At 40.3% G+C, this 13,745-nt stretch overlaps 1 protein-coding gene across 1 annotated transcript in view; it reads right to left on the reverse strand.

The window, feature by feature from the left end:
- The window catches only part of LOC130581939 (cytochrome b-245 heavy chain), a 19,566-nt gene extending 6,996 nt beyond the window's left edge, over window positions 1-12,570 (reverse strand). Inside the window, exons 1-6 of the mRNA XM_057380350.1 lie at window positions 12,472-12,570; window positions 10,006-10,101; window positions 8,458-8,568; window positions 4,983-5,067; window positions 4,121-4,266; window positions 3,128-3,318 (exon numbers count right to left, since the gene is read on the reverse strand). Coding sequence (XP_057236333.1) covers window positions 3,128-3,318; window positions 4,121-4,266; window positions 4,983-5,067; window positions 8,458-8,568; window positions 10,006-10,101; window positions 12,472-12,516 — 674 coding nt within the window. The 5' untranslated portion in view covers window positions 12,517-12,570. The remainder of the gene's footprint in view (window positions 1-3,127; window positions 3,319-4,120; window positions 4,267-4,982; window positions 5,068-8,457; window positions 8,569-10,005; window positions 10,102-12,471) is intronic.
- Between the last annotated feature and the right edge of the window lie 1,175 nt (window positions 12,571-13,745).

Consider the following 13,745-nt stretch of genomic DNA (forward strand, 5'->3'; position numbering starts at 1 on the left):
AGTAGACAATCAATTTCCAACACACCACTACAGAGATTATTTCTGCTATTTATTTTAGAAATTTGGAGATCCCTTTCCAACACMCATTCTTACTTTGGCCCTTCCTCTCCCACTGATACTGTGAAGCAGCTATTCAGGTGCTGTGAATGAACAAGATGCTCTTGAAACAAAGCAGCTATTGCAGCTATACCAGCTTGTGTCAGCTGATTTTCTGACCTCTGTGTTCTTGCTTGGTTGGGGTTTTTGTTGTTGTTTGTTGCATTATAAAGAATCCTAACTGATCCAGTACAGCTCTATTTCCAGTGGCAGAACTGGTGCTGAAGTTGTTTCAGTTTCGAGGAGCAAAAGTCTATTCTGATCTTGTTCWCTATTTCCTATCTCTCTCTGGAGTTCTGCCAACTTCAGGATCTTAGTACAAAAATCCAGATTAAGGTCTGCTGAATTTTCCCTAGAAACAGTTTGGTTCTTATTAGGCTGTTCAGGTTTGTGCCAATATGATTCTTCAATATCTTCTGCTCATGACTTCTCTTCCTGCTTTTCCAGCTCAATTTCTGTAAACCAGACCATATTTCTGACATTTCAAMAAAACCCATGGTATCTAAGCCAAATGCATGGCTAGCTCTGGGTGGCAGATTTATCCTAGGATTATTAGGAAACCTCTGCACAGTGTTGAGAGATAAGATATTTCTCATAAATATTACTAATGAACCTCTTCTTCATTAAATGTTTGATTAATATCCTGCCTGAAAAATAAAGGGAAGCAGTGACAGGAGCATCACGAGTTGCAATTTGCAGGAACATCAGCAGTTGCAGTTCACTTCCCCACTAATGGGTTCAGCTGAGCCCCTGCCTGGGATGAGTTACAGGAACAGGAGGAGCCCATTTCCTCCACTGCTCACCCATTGCTTAAGGGAAACGGGGTCTGGGATTTTTGCCTTGACTTAGGCTCTGTTCAAGGTTTGATAATGTCAGTACCCTGAACAAGAAAAGGAAAAAAACTTTCCCATTATTACTCAGTGTAGATGCTCTTTCCAGTACTGTAATTTAGCTTTCAGCAGTATAGCCTTATAATCACTACCTTTTTGGCTGAACTGCATCTCTCATCTCTCTCCTCTTTGTGGTCAGAAATTTGGGACATTTGTCTGTGGCACACAGCTCATGCACAAAAAACATCAGTGCTACAAAAGTGCTCTAACAGCTTGTAACTGACAAGAATTATTGTACAGTCAAAGAATCAAATCACAGAATGGCTTTGGTTGGAAGGGACATTAAGGATCATCCAGTTCCAACCCTCCTGCCATGGAAAGGGACACCTTTCACTAACASCAGGTTGCTCAGAGCCTCATGAACGTGGCCTGGAACMSTTCCAGGGATGGGGCATCCACAGCTTCTCTGGRCARYCTGTRCCAKTGCCTCAGCACCCTCACAGTAAAGAATTTCTTCCTAATATCTWATCTAAATCCACTCTCTTTCAGTCTGAAGCCATTTCCCCTTGTCCTGTCACTGCATGCTCTTGTAAATATTCTCTCTCCATCTTTCTCAAATCCGCCCCTTTGATGCTATCACTAATTTTTGGCTCAGCTATCTGTGTACACACAGATGTTTGTTTGTRTAGAAAGGTGCGTGACAGCCTTCTCTGCCCTGAGGTAAACTGGAATTTATGCCTCTTCCTGACATGTTRCTTTGAGACTGTGAGTTCATACTCATTCCATGGCATCCACCTTTGCACACTTGAGATGCCTTCCTTGTGTGTAACAAGCCTGTCTCATATTTCTTAGTTTATTAGCATTTTCTCTAAACTCTAAAGGTCATTATTGCCTTTAAGGCCAAACAAGTGAGGTCACSGAGTTCACAGCCAGAAAGCATCCTCCCCTCTACAGATGATAATATTCCTGTGTTAATCTGCTTCCAAAGGATTGCTGAACATTGCTGACAACCACTGCTGTCCAAACTCTTGCCTTTCCGTTCGAGTACAATTAAAATGGAGGTAGCACAGTGAACATCAAAGTAAATTAAAAACCAACTTTTATTAGATACCTGCTCTTCACTGAAATCTAAAAAGAGCAGTGATTGYTTTCTGATAGCATTCTGGAGTAACTAACAGCAGGTTTGGTCACTGGGTCAGTAACTATACAGTATTTGCTGCAGAAAACATGAAACACATGCTCTTTTCCTTCCACAGGTTTTGCTCAAACCATCTCCTTGTAATGAAAGTTGGAATGGACAAATATACTGAGGGTGATTCCCATCTGCCTTCTATTTTTGTTCTTCCTGTTTTACTGTAATTTCTGTCTTTTTAATGGCACTAATGGACTGAAAGGAAGTGGTTTTCAATAGCCATTTTTGCTGGGCATTTTAAAGCACACTTTCTAATGCACATAGGATTTCCTTTAGAACTGACAATGTAGAGTAATTATGTACTATTGAAATGTAGCTTGGATAATTGAGTCTTTTTTCTTYATTCATCAATTCTTTGGTTTTATAAAATGGATCTAAAGTTAATTTTTCTAAGTGCTAAAATTGTGTTTGTGTAGTCCTAAAACTGTTTCATCAGGATTTCAGATCTTTCAGATGAAGATATGGAACGAATAACAGCAGAAAAACGTTTGGCATTTGGAAGTTAGAAAAACCTTAAGAATACCTATATCTAAGTTGAAACAGGTAAACATTAATTCTGAAATGCTGCTAATATTAGAAAATCATTCAAGACTGAAAGATAAATCTATAGTACTACAGTTTTCATTTACCCAATAAAATTCTAAACTCTGTGTAATTTTTATACTGAGACCTCCTTACACATATGTGTGTGATGCAATTCCTTTTATGAGAGAAAGGCAAATTAACAATTAKAAACAGCAGCCTTGGAAAAGAGCTTTGCAATTAAGATATCAGAAGAAGCTGAGTGTCAGTGAGCTCCAATATGCAAAGTCACCTCCTGTGTGTGGACAGCAAGTTGCACATATCAGTAAGAGCCTCCTGGCCCTTAGTAATGTATTGGCCCATTGCTGCCATCAAAAACTGCTGCTCGGTGTCTGAAATCCCTATAGTCATGTGTGAGTGGGCTTTAAATGAAGATACAGTAGTTATCATGTGTTTCCTGGTAGCTCATGATAAGACAAATACTCACCCAGCACCGTGGATGACRAGGCCAATGAAGAAGATGACAAAGAGATGGTGGGTGTACCAAAACACTTCAAAATACGACCTCCGGATGGTTTTGGTGGATGAGGTGATGATGAGGATGAGGGCCAGCGTGATCACAACCCCAGTGATGCCAGCCAAGTACGTGAAAGCCACATATAGGCCCCCAACGGGGTTCTGTGAAATAATTGGACACATTGGTTTAAGGGTTTGTACAAATCAGAGGCAGATGAACCAACATTCACAAAACCCTTTACCTTGTTAAAAGTCTTTAAGTCATCTGATGCCAGAATCCCACTCCATTTCTGTTGCACTGCATATTTACCTTTACTCAGGTGAGTGGAAATAGAGAGGAAGGGTTTTCCACAAATTCACACACCCAACATTGTTTCCTACTCTGCCATGGCTCAGCAGGGCAGGGTTGGGCAAGGTGAATACATTTGYACAGCTCTGATGTTAAGAGCTGAATTTCTACCTCTGTATTTCAGGAGCTGAATGAAAGCTCTCATTTCCTCTTATGTTGCACAGCTGTGAGACTCAACTCATGCAGAGTTTGGATGCTCAGTGCTCTTCTGATGAATAGTGAAATCCCTTTTATTTTCCCCAATGATAAGAGCTTAAGCCATCCAACTTCAAAATTTTTGCCTTGATTTCTGCGTACCATGTATTTTTGGTACAAAAACAAAACCAAAAATTTCTAAGTTCCATGTCTGTCTAAGAACACAGCTTTACAGGGTATTTGTTTTTACATAATGTTTTAAAGCTACTTTGAAATTCTCAGGTATAAAAATTTAAAGTACTATCGAAGTTCAGCAACGATATTACTGGCAAATATAGAAGAATGGATTCTACRAAGTTTGTCTGCATGATGGCCCAAACCCAGACTGTGGACACCAGAAATAGGCCCTCTGCTCCAATGGTCTTATATGATCACTGAAACAAATGTAATGATGATTCTGAAGAGCCTGGTGTCACTTACCCCAATAGTTTGTCTAAAAAAGTTGACATAGCTTTCATTTGGTTTGTCTCCAAGGCCAGAAAGCGCAGCTGCCAGAGTGCCTTTCTCTTCAACACGGGCTTGCACACTCCACTCCACATTGAATAAATGTGCAATGGTGTGAATTGCTAGGAGTGACAGGAAAGGAATAATCAGCATTGATCACAAGCACTTGGTGGCTTTGAGTAACATTTGAAACTTTGTCACATTTGCCAACTGCACCTTAAGAGCTTTGCTGCTCTCTCCCTCTTCATCACAATTTCAGATCACTGATATTTAATTGTTAAAGCTTTACCATGTGAAGTTTACATTTTTTGGGTGGGGGTGGGAAAGAAGTAAAGGGAAGCTTCCAGCTCTAGGACACATGATTTGTAAGGTACTTGCATTGAGAAGTGAGAAATTTGATTAAAAAAAGACAGAAAATGCTTAGATTAAGAAATGAGAGAGAAAAYAGAAAACCATTGTCATGGCCAGCCCAAGTTTTTTATATCCTTTTTTTTTCTTTTTGAAATATTTCTGTTATTTGTTCCAGACATGCCAGATAAGAAATAAATCTAAGCAAGAATTATACCCAGGGTGTCTGGTTCTCAGGCCATTGCTAAACACCCTTTATTAAACTATCATAAATGATACTGATGGTTCAAAATAAAGGTATTCTTCCTTGTTCATCTTTTGCTCTCTCCCATTTGGCACGTAGCTGGAAACCTATTTAAGCCTTGAAACACACACTGATTCCTTCAATGAAATCAGGTCTCTGCCCATATCCCTAAGAACTTGGATCTGACGCAGATTTCATATAAAATACATAACAAAGCAATAAATAAAGAAACGTTAGAATACCAACCAGTGTGAAGGGCAATCATCCAGGCCACCATTTTGTGAAAGGTGAGGTTTCTGTCCAGCTGTCGTCGGATACGGGTAGAGCAGCACTTTGGGTTTGAAGAAAAAGGTATTTAAAGACTATTTTTGTTGYCTATGCACTTTTTAAATGCAGGGACAAAAACAGAGGCCCTGACACACTGATGGCATTGCTAGGAAAGGTTTAGCATTCCAAAATATAGACAAAAATATTTCTCCCTGTCTTTTAGAATACAGGAATTACAGATTATGCTTTAACACATTCCACTGAAATTACGTATTTGATAAGCAAAAAAAAACAAAACAAAAAAAACCATCCAGTATGAGAAAGGAATACWTCTTATCTGTTTTGAATTGCACATTATAAACAGAAGGAGGGATCACAGTCTGCTATGGCAGAGTGACTGCTTTGGTAGCATCACAATCCTATAGTGGCTCACAATCTAGAAATGGGCTGCAAAGTTGGGGTTTAACTGTCTCAGCAAACTCCTCTCCCAAATAGTCACCTATGGCAGTGATATGAAGGCATTCCTTCCCCAAAATAGTAGGTGTAATTCCCACATCTTCACTTACAACTTGGTGTTGGAGTTACCCAAAAAGAAACAGCAAAAATTTCTGCAGATACAAACCAAATAAATTGATATTTACGTTACAAATGAGGACAAGTTCCTAATAGGCCCCATCTGAATTGTGCTGCAGTCACTGGGAGTTCTGCTAGAAGTGTAAGTTCTTGTAAATCTGGCATTTGCTGTCTCCACACAGCAGAAGGCATGATTGTCATGTGTTATGTGTCTGAATTGTGTTTGCTTACTGGATAAGGGAAGAAAACACTATGCAAACTTCCACAAATGTTTCCTCACATATGGCAAATACCCTGGGGCTGTCACAACAACTTCAGACTGTAACAACAACCAGGAGAAATTTGGCCCTTTTGTATCACATCTATTGAGAGACAATAACRAAAGATTGTAGAAAGAAATGCAGCACAGTGAGGAAGTGCTTGACTCCYTTGCAAAAGCCCTTTGATCTGTTCAAGAAGGGAAGGCCAAGCAATGGCAGAGRGCTCCAAATGCCTTCAGTCGTGAGGCTCATTAAAAACAGGGATAAATACAGCAATGAGAGGCATGCAAAAGACAACACAGMTGTTCTTTCAATTAAAACCAAAAAATTTTGTAGCATATGATTTCTGGGTGGCAGAATGGAGACAGCCAGACTTTTCAGTACATTACCACTGAACACTGGGTTTGAACAATTCTTTCCTCTTCTTGACCCCAGTGACATTGCTGTTGGCAAGATCACTACCTTTCAGTAAGTTATTTGACATTTAAATGTTTTTTCTTGTAGATGCTCACAGTTGTTACCYGCAGAGCACAGCTAGTTGGAGACARCAGCACAGCAAGCACAAGCAGCTSTCCCCCTGWGCTAAGGCCACCACAGTGCTGGCACTGCCACTGGCTCACTGGGTTGTGTGTGTTTTGCTTAAGATCTAAAATTACATCCTTCCTGAGGTGTGGATTTCTTGTAAAAAAGCAGCTGAAGCTAAGCAAACACCAGCTGTCTCAGAGCCATATTTTATGCCCCTCCCTGCCCTCCTTGCTCACCCTCAGAGCTCTTTGCTTCCTCATTCCCAGCTGTCAGCAGGAGAGTGAGCTGCCAGCAGGCAGCAGGAATGCAGCTGGATCTCCCTGCCTGAGAGTCACTTATATGCTGGGTGTAAAGTGAATGACTCCACCACAGTGCCCAAGGCAGAAGGGCTGACAGCTTGAATAGCAAGAGGGAGAGTTTCATCAAGATCCTGATTAGAAAAGTTAAACTACAGATGTTAGGAGAGAAGCAATTCACAAGTAGCATAAAGCCCCAGCTAGAGTACAATTCTCAACATCTCAAAAACAGGTTTCAGCCTTCCAGTAATGTCTCCATATGTATCTTCAGCTCTTTCACCACTTTGACTTCAGAAGACCTCTGCCCAACCTGCTTTCACCAGTGGAATCTAAAAAAGGCCTTGTATGATAGAGAGATCATMATTATTTTCCAGTTGCATTTATCCATAGCATCATTAATTCTTTCTACATTTATGTTCATTATTAACTTCTGCAGCTAGAGGAGTCAGCTCTGAATWTTGGCTGATACTAGCTGATCTATTCCCCTTTGGGCAAGGGAATAACAACTTTAACCCTACAGTTTTATTTTGCTATCCTTTTTCCTTTTACATACATGGAGGGTATGGCTGTCTGCTTTTGTRGCATCCCAGGATCTGAAGGAGTATAAGAAAAGACTGAAAGCCTGACATGTAGTTCCAAATTTATATCCCTAAGTTTTATTCCTTAGAAAGGTTAGAGCACTCGCCTTGCTCCTAAATGTAATTAAAGAGTTTAATGTGGCAGGCAACAGCTCAGTTATTCAGCCTTATTCACACTTAYTGTGAGGATGTCTGTACTAAATGGAAGTACAGCCTGGGTTGTCTCTGGTTATTTTCTTATTACTTCATATCCCACTTTCTTCCCGTATGAAGGACTCTTGAAACACTGCATCTATTTTATCACTTCCTCTTCTGCTCTGCTCTCTCAGTCCCTGCAGGCTGTCTCATTTGCATGAGGGAATTTATACAGGTTTAGAGATGAAAAACAACTTCTGGGAAATATRCTTGCTGATTGTGTTTATATTCAAATCTCCAGAAAGAAAGGAGGAACCATTATACATTTGGAAAGACAGTTAATGAACTTGAGGAGAATAAGGCTTTTTCACTGGGCCACTGCCTGCATTGTCTACATTATTTCTGCTGTAATAGCCAGAATTCTAGATTTTGGCAGTGGGATACAGTCAGCTATACTATCTTAGGAAGCTTCTTCAGCTGTCACTTAGAATCAGTTGTCCTTTCCTTAGTGTCAGTTCCTTGGTGCTCTGTGTAACATCTGCATTTGGGAGCTAGAAAARGTCAAAAGGCCTGTGAATGATTTCATCCTGAGATCAAAATGCAACTCAGACAAGAAAGAACATAATTTATGAGACAACTGAAAAAAAAATCCCATTCTGAAAGTCTGTAAAAGACTACACTTTCCTGCAGAACTGAGCATGCAAAGATAGCAGACAGATTATTTTTTCCCTCTACTAGGTGTAACATCAGTGACAAACAGGGTGGATGTGTGTGAGCACCAACAGCTGCTGCCAGCCAGAAGAGGGACTTTGCATTCAGGGCAGCACCATACCCAGGAGGCAGCAAAAAAAGGGAAGACTTGAAGGAGACTAATGCAAAGCTAAACTCTCAACAGAGCTCTAGAAACCCCAAGGGAATCAGACCTCAGTCTTGCTTAGAGCAAAACTCCAGGCTTATCTGCTTCTTATAAGAGAACATCCTCAAAATACACTAAATTTGGGGAAGTTGGACAAAAATTTCTTGGTATATTTGCAGGGGTGTTTAGGTTATTATGTTTCATAATTTTGAAATTCTTTCTTCATCTTACCGCACTTGATCCTCTGAGGAAGGAGAGCAGGTTTCGACATACTGGCAGCAGAATCAGCATGCAATTGAAGTTCAGGCAGGCTGCAGGAGCCCTTGCAAGAGCCAGAGCACGCTGCAATTGCAGAGATGCTGTTATTAAATGCGTTACCTAAGACATKATCCAGGGCATGGATAGGCACAGATTTTATTTATGTATTATATCACGACTTGTAAAGTGTGTGAGATCCAGAGTTCACATTAACATGGTGAATGTTCAAGGTAAAGCGTGCTCTGGTCAAATCAGAGACATGTGCAGGCAGAACCCATTGCTACAGACACACAGACACCTTCTCTTTTCAGTTCTGAAATCAAACRGTTGTGTAAAAAACTCCCTGTCACATCTGGCAATCAGGCACAGGTGCAAATCTAAGCCAGTAGTAGAGTTTTGTGACCCAAGGCTGTAAGGAAAGTCTGTGGTTTCAGTTTGGTGGGGTTTATGGGAGATGAACAGCTTATAGGAGAAGTGGTTTAAGTTCTCTGTCKGTAAAGGAGTTTAAGGAAATTTGTTGCCTTAGCTTTTAGGAATCTGTYTTCTTAATGTTGGTCTTTGCACCCTGAATTATTTAAGATTTTTGAACTGCTTGAAATGAAGAACTAATGACCATATTAATCCATACACAATGTAGGGAAGGAAAAATAATATTTCCTCTGCTGGCATGGATTGAGACCCTTTTAGGTTTCAGGCCACAGCTGTTTGGGGTTACCCTGAGCTCTGTTTATCCAAGCATAAGTCTCTGTGACTTCAAAGGGAACTGCACCATGATTGCAAAGSACAGGATTTGATCCACAGATCTGAAGCCATATGCAGAATGGGATTTCATGCTTTGTAGAATTAAACCATGGCTTTGCAAACCTCTGGCAAAATGCTGTGCTCTGTAATCCAAAGCTTAGGCTGATTTTTATGTCTGTGATCAGGGTTTTAAAATATGTGAACAAATTAATTTTCCCTTTCAATTGGTCATGACCTGTGGTAGTTTTGGAAGGAWGTTCATAGTAGGACACATAATGCTGCATTAACCAGTTGGACAATAYGGAGTAGCCCAGGATCAAGGATCATTTCACTACTTGACTACCACTCACATGCTTGATGAATATATGAATGATGWTTGCTTTTCAGAGCCAATATCTTTGTAAACTATTCATGCTCTGAAAAATAATTGCAAGGGGAAATGATTGCACTATAGTTCAATAGCAATATTTTATTCATCTTTTCCTTAATAAAGCAGCCACAATAAATGTTCACTTTAATAACCAGCATCATAATTAATTTAATTACTAGCATAATAATTAACTGAAAACATCTTTAGAGTGAGATCTCTTTATTTTGTGTACCAGCCTTCTATTCAGGAGCATTGGRCATCTCTCTGATTTCAATTATCTGTTTGCATGTGACTTCTAACTCCTACATGAGCCTGCTGCTCCAGCCACTAGATCCTGTTTTGAACAACTAAAACAATTCCAAACTGCTGCGTGCTCTGTCTGTACCAAAATAATAATGTCTTGTACTTACGCCAAGGAGCACTCTGGTGTAGAAGAATTTTGGTGGGACATCATACACAAGATAGTACCACCAAAAGAGGAAGACATTTAAGCCCAGCCACACAAGCTGAAAGAGAATTATACAGGAAGCTTTCAGTTTGTTATTAGAGATAATCCATGAATTTACAAGGTTCAGATAACTGTCAGTTAGCTCCCTGTGCTGCTCTTTGCAYACAGAGCCCTACTGCAGGGTATAAAGTTTTCAGCAAGGGTGATGGAAAATTTTCTGGTGCAAATGGACTCTGATGTGTGAACACAGGTACAGGAATGGCAAGAGACCAAAATACAGCAATGTGCAGATGAAACTTTTTATAGGTCAAGGAGCTTAGACATGGCTGGATCAGGATTGTCATATTGCAAGTGTTTACTTCTGTGAGCACAGCTGAATCTCCAAACACTATTGAAATTCAGGGACTCTTCCAAATGCCAGTTTCACAGGCACATTAACCTATGTAAGAGGAAGATTTGGAAGCTGGGACAAAGGACAAAGAAGCTTGAGATCTGAATTTACATGGGCTAAATTACACATAGGGCTGAATTCAAGAAGAGGCTCTGAAATCAGCCAGCAGGGAATATTCAACACAGGCCCKTTGGCAGCATGTAGACTACCCAAAACAGGGCTTCTTCATAGCTGTACTGCAGAATTTTCTAACACTTACACATCCTGCAGTGCAGGTTTTCTTAGGGAAAGACAAGTTATTAACCCTTAGGCCATCTGGCCAAATAGATCATAGTGAATGTGGATATTTGTCCTCCTGGAGCTGGTTGRCTGATTTCATATCCCATATTGAAACAAGTCTGTATGACTGCACACTCAGTCTAAGTAGCTTTACTAAGGGGTGCATGAAAACAGGAAGTCTGAGAACTGGGAGAAACCCCAGAAAATGTGACATWACAGTCCCTCACCCCTCCTAACCCATACATTTTGCTGGTTCTTTGGCCCAGATGACACTGTAAAACAACTTGGTATTAGTTAAGAATTTGAAAATGTAAATAAATACTGGGAAATGAAGGGATTTCCATCAGGGTAAGGCAATATACAGGAAATCCCCAAGTCCTCATTAAAACACCAATCTCAGGATGAAGTGTTTAGGATATTTATTGAAAATGACAGTGGCACACTCTGGTAGTGCATTCCTCATTTGTTGGGGTACATCAGTAGAAATTGTGTCTGTTCCATTTCTCTCAAGCACTGTACCTGCTCAGTGTGCAGTAAAGATGCAGAGGCCAAAGTAGAACATTTGGGTAAGGTTTCCAGTGATCTGCCTTTTTAGAGGACTTCTTCATCAGTATCTCTGTTAGCTTCCTTCCCTATTAGCTGACAGCTGACCTTGTTATAGCTTTGAGGTTTAAAACCAAATTCCTTATTTGAATAAAGGCCTCTTATTTTTTTTTTTTTTTAAATTTCAGTTTGGGGGTGGGGGGGTGGGGGGGGGGGGTGGGAAGCCAGAATTCATCTCTTGGCAGTTTCAACTTCCTGAAGTCACTTGAAGGTGACAGCAAACTCAATCACTCCCTTTCAAAGCACTGAAGTGCCATAGCTATAGGGTTGTGTTCCTAAATTACAATGTAATAATGCTGAATAAACATGCTTGCTTTTCAGTCACCACAAATATGTAAGTTCTATGCCTTCTTTTTCTTCCTCTTAGTATTTACATCTCCTGATCCCATTTGGCCACAATACCTTCACTGCCCTTACATTTTGGTGTCATACACGTGTTTAATATATATATATATATGTACATAATATAGGTATATAGGTATATTTATAGTCCTGATATCACACTGTGAAGGGAATAAAAGAAAACACTTCATTTTGTCCAAGGACAACTGCCCTGCTTGCTCTTTAGCTCTTGTAAATGCAACTGAGATTTTCCATACTTTTAMATCTTTCTCAGAATTAGTGTAACCTACTTTCAGAGTCCCTCTATGCAAGCTRTAAACAAATTCAATTAAAATATTAGTTGTCTTAATGAAGGATTCATGAATATCAGCTCTAAATTCTTGAATCTGACAATAATAAATATTTTATACCAGCAAGACACTGTGCTTTCAGTTACACCAAATTTTGTTTGTAAAAATGCAAGAAAGGGTGGTTGTTTAGTAGCTTTCTCTGTTGAAGTGCACATAGTTAAGTGAGTTTTAATGTTATTTCTTTTGCTTAGCTAAAATATTTCTAACAAAGCAAGGTAAAGTCAACWCACGATCATTTCTCAGCTAGCACTGAAGCCTACTGAAACTGTACTGAACAGTGAAGCAACTGAAATACCAGAGAGAGCTCCCTAAAAATTATTCCCTTGAAGCATTTCCCTGCACTTGCTGCCCTAGTTTCAGCATAATCAGGTGCATCTTTYACTGGCACAGTAAGAACTGCCTAGSACAACTTTYTGTAGAACTTTTTACCAGACAAAAATCAGAAAAAAAATTTTGTACTTACAACAACAAAGATGGACAGTCCTTCATTCTCCACCCAGTTCCCCATGGCTGTCTGAGATGTGTGTGCACAACAGCCCTGCTCTCTCTGGGACTGCCTCTATGTCTTCTCTCATAAGGAAGTGAGAGCAAAAGGTTGCAGCACCCTGTTTCCTTTCTCATTCATTTAGGAAATAAATTAACCATTTAATCRTGACCCCAGTTCTGTTTCAAATCTGTTTCTACCACCTTTATTTGTAACATTTCATAACTCAAATACGTATAAACTGTTGAAATAGACCTTTTCTTTGTGATACAAAGGATAAATTATGCAACTAGTCAGGTTTTCTGCTAAAAAATGTTTTGCCATTTTTTGTAACTTTTAACGCTGAAGAGTAACATAGAAAGCACAGAAGAGCTACCTCTCCCCAGATCTGTCTTTTTTATCACATCAGGACTGAGATGCAGTTCATGCTGATCTTCRCTGATGACTAATCACTGGTATTATTTCTCTTCCAGTAATTCAATGTCCACAGAAACTTCAAAGCGTAATTTAACATTCCTTTTTGTCTGGTACATTTAAACCTTGCTAATTCCTCTCTACTCTGGCCAAAACTGAGGACATCTGTTAACGGATAGCCTATTTTTTTTATGGTTTTGACCCTCAGAGTCCCCTTTGACGGCTATCCCATGTGGTTGGCAGAACTATAAAATGAGAGAATGGTTTGGGTTGGAAGGGGCTTTAAAAATAATCTACTTCCAACATCCCTGCCATGGGCAGGGAGGTCACCCATTAGCTCAGGGCCCCATCCAGCCTGACCTYGGATACTTCCAGGGATGGGGTAACACTTTCAGGAATACTGGATGTCATCAGAGGGTCTGGTCACCCGTATTATTTTATGAGGCCTCTGAAAGTTAAACAGCTGGAGTGGCTGGGGAAGGGAAGGAAAGGAAGGGGGAAGTYCTGATTCATGAATGCCCATTCTTGCAGTGAAGGTGAGCCCACTCTCCCCACCCAGGAAAGGCAGTGCTCCCACTGTGTTTTTCTTCCCTTYAGCTCAGGGTAAGGTGCTTGTGCCTTTTCTGGGGTGAGCCAGTGCAGGCACCCAGGATTCTCTGAGCTGTGGCACTCTGCCTTGCCTGGAATCGCCTCAGGCACCATCACCCCTGAAAAATTTCTTTATTGGYTCAGGTTTCTGACCAGCCACAAACCCAGCAGGGGCTGATCTTGGATCAGCCACAACAATTGCCAAGTCTGATGTCCTTTTAACAGCCTGGACAGAGACCATGAAATGGAAT

This window comes from Malurus melanocephalus, unplaced genomic scaffold, assembly GCF_030028575.1.
Source record: "Malurus melanocephalus ecotype Western Australia unplaced genomic scaffold, MMel_1.1 scaffold_448, whole genome shotgun sequence".
NCBI lineage: Eukaryota > Metazoa > Chordata > Aves > Passeriformes > Maluridae > Malurus > Malurus melanocephalus.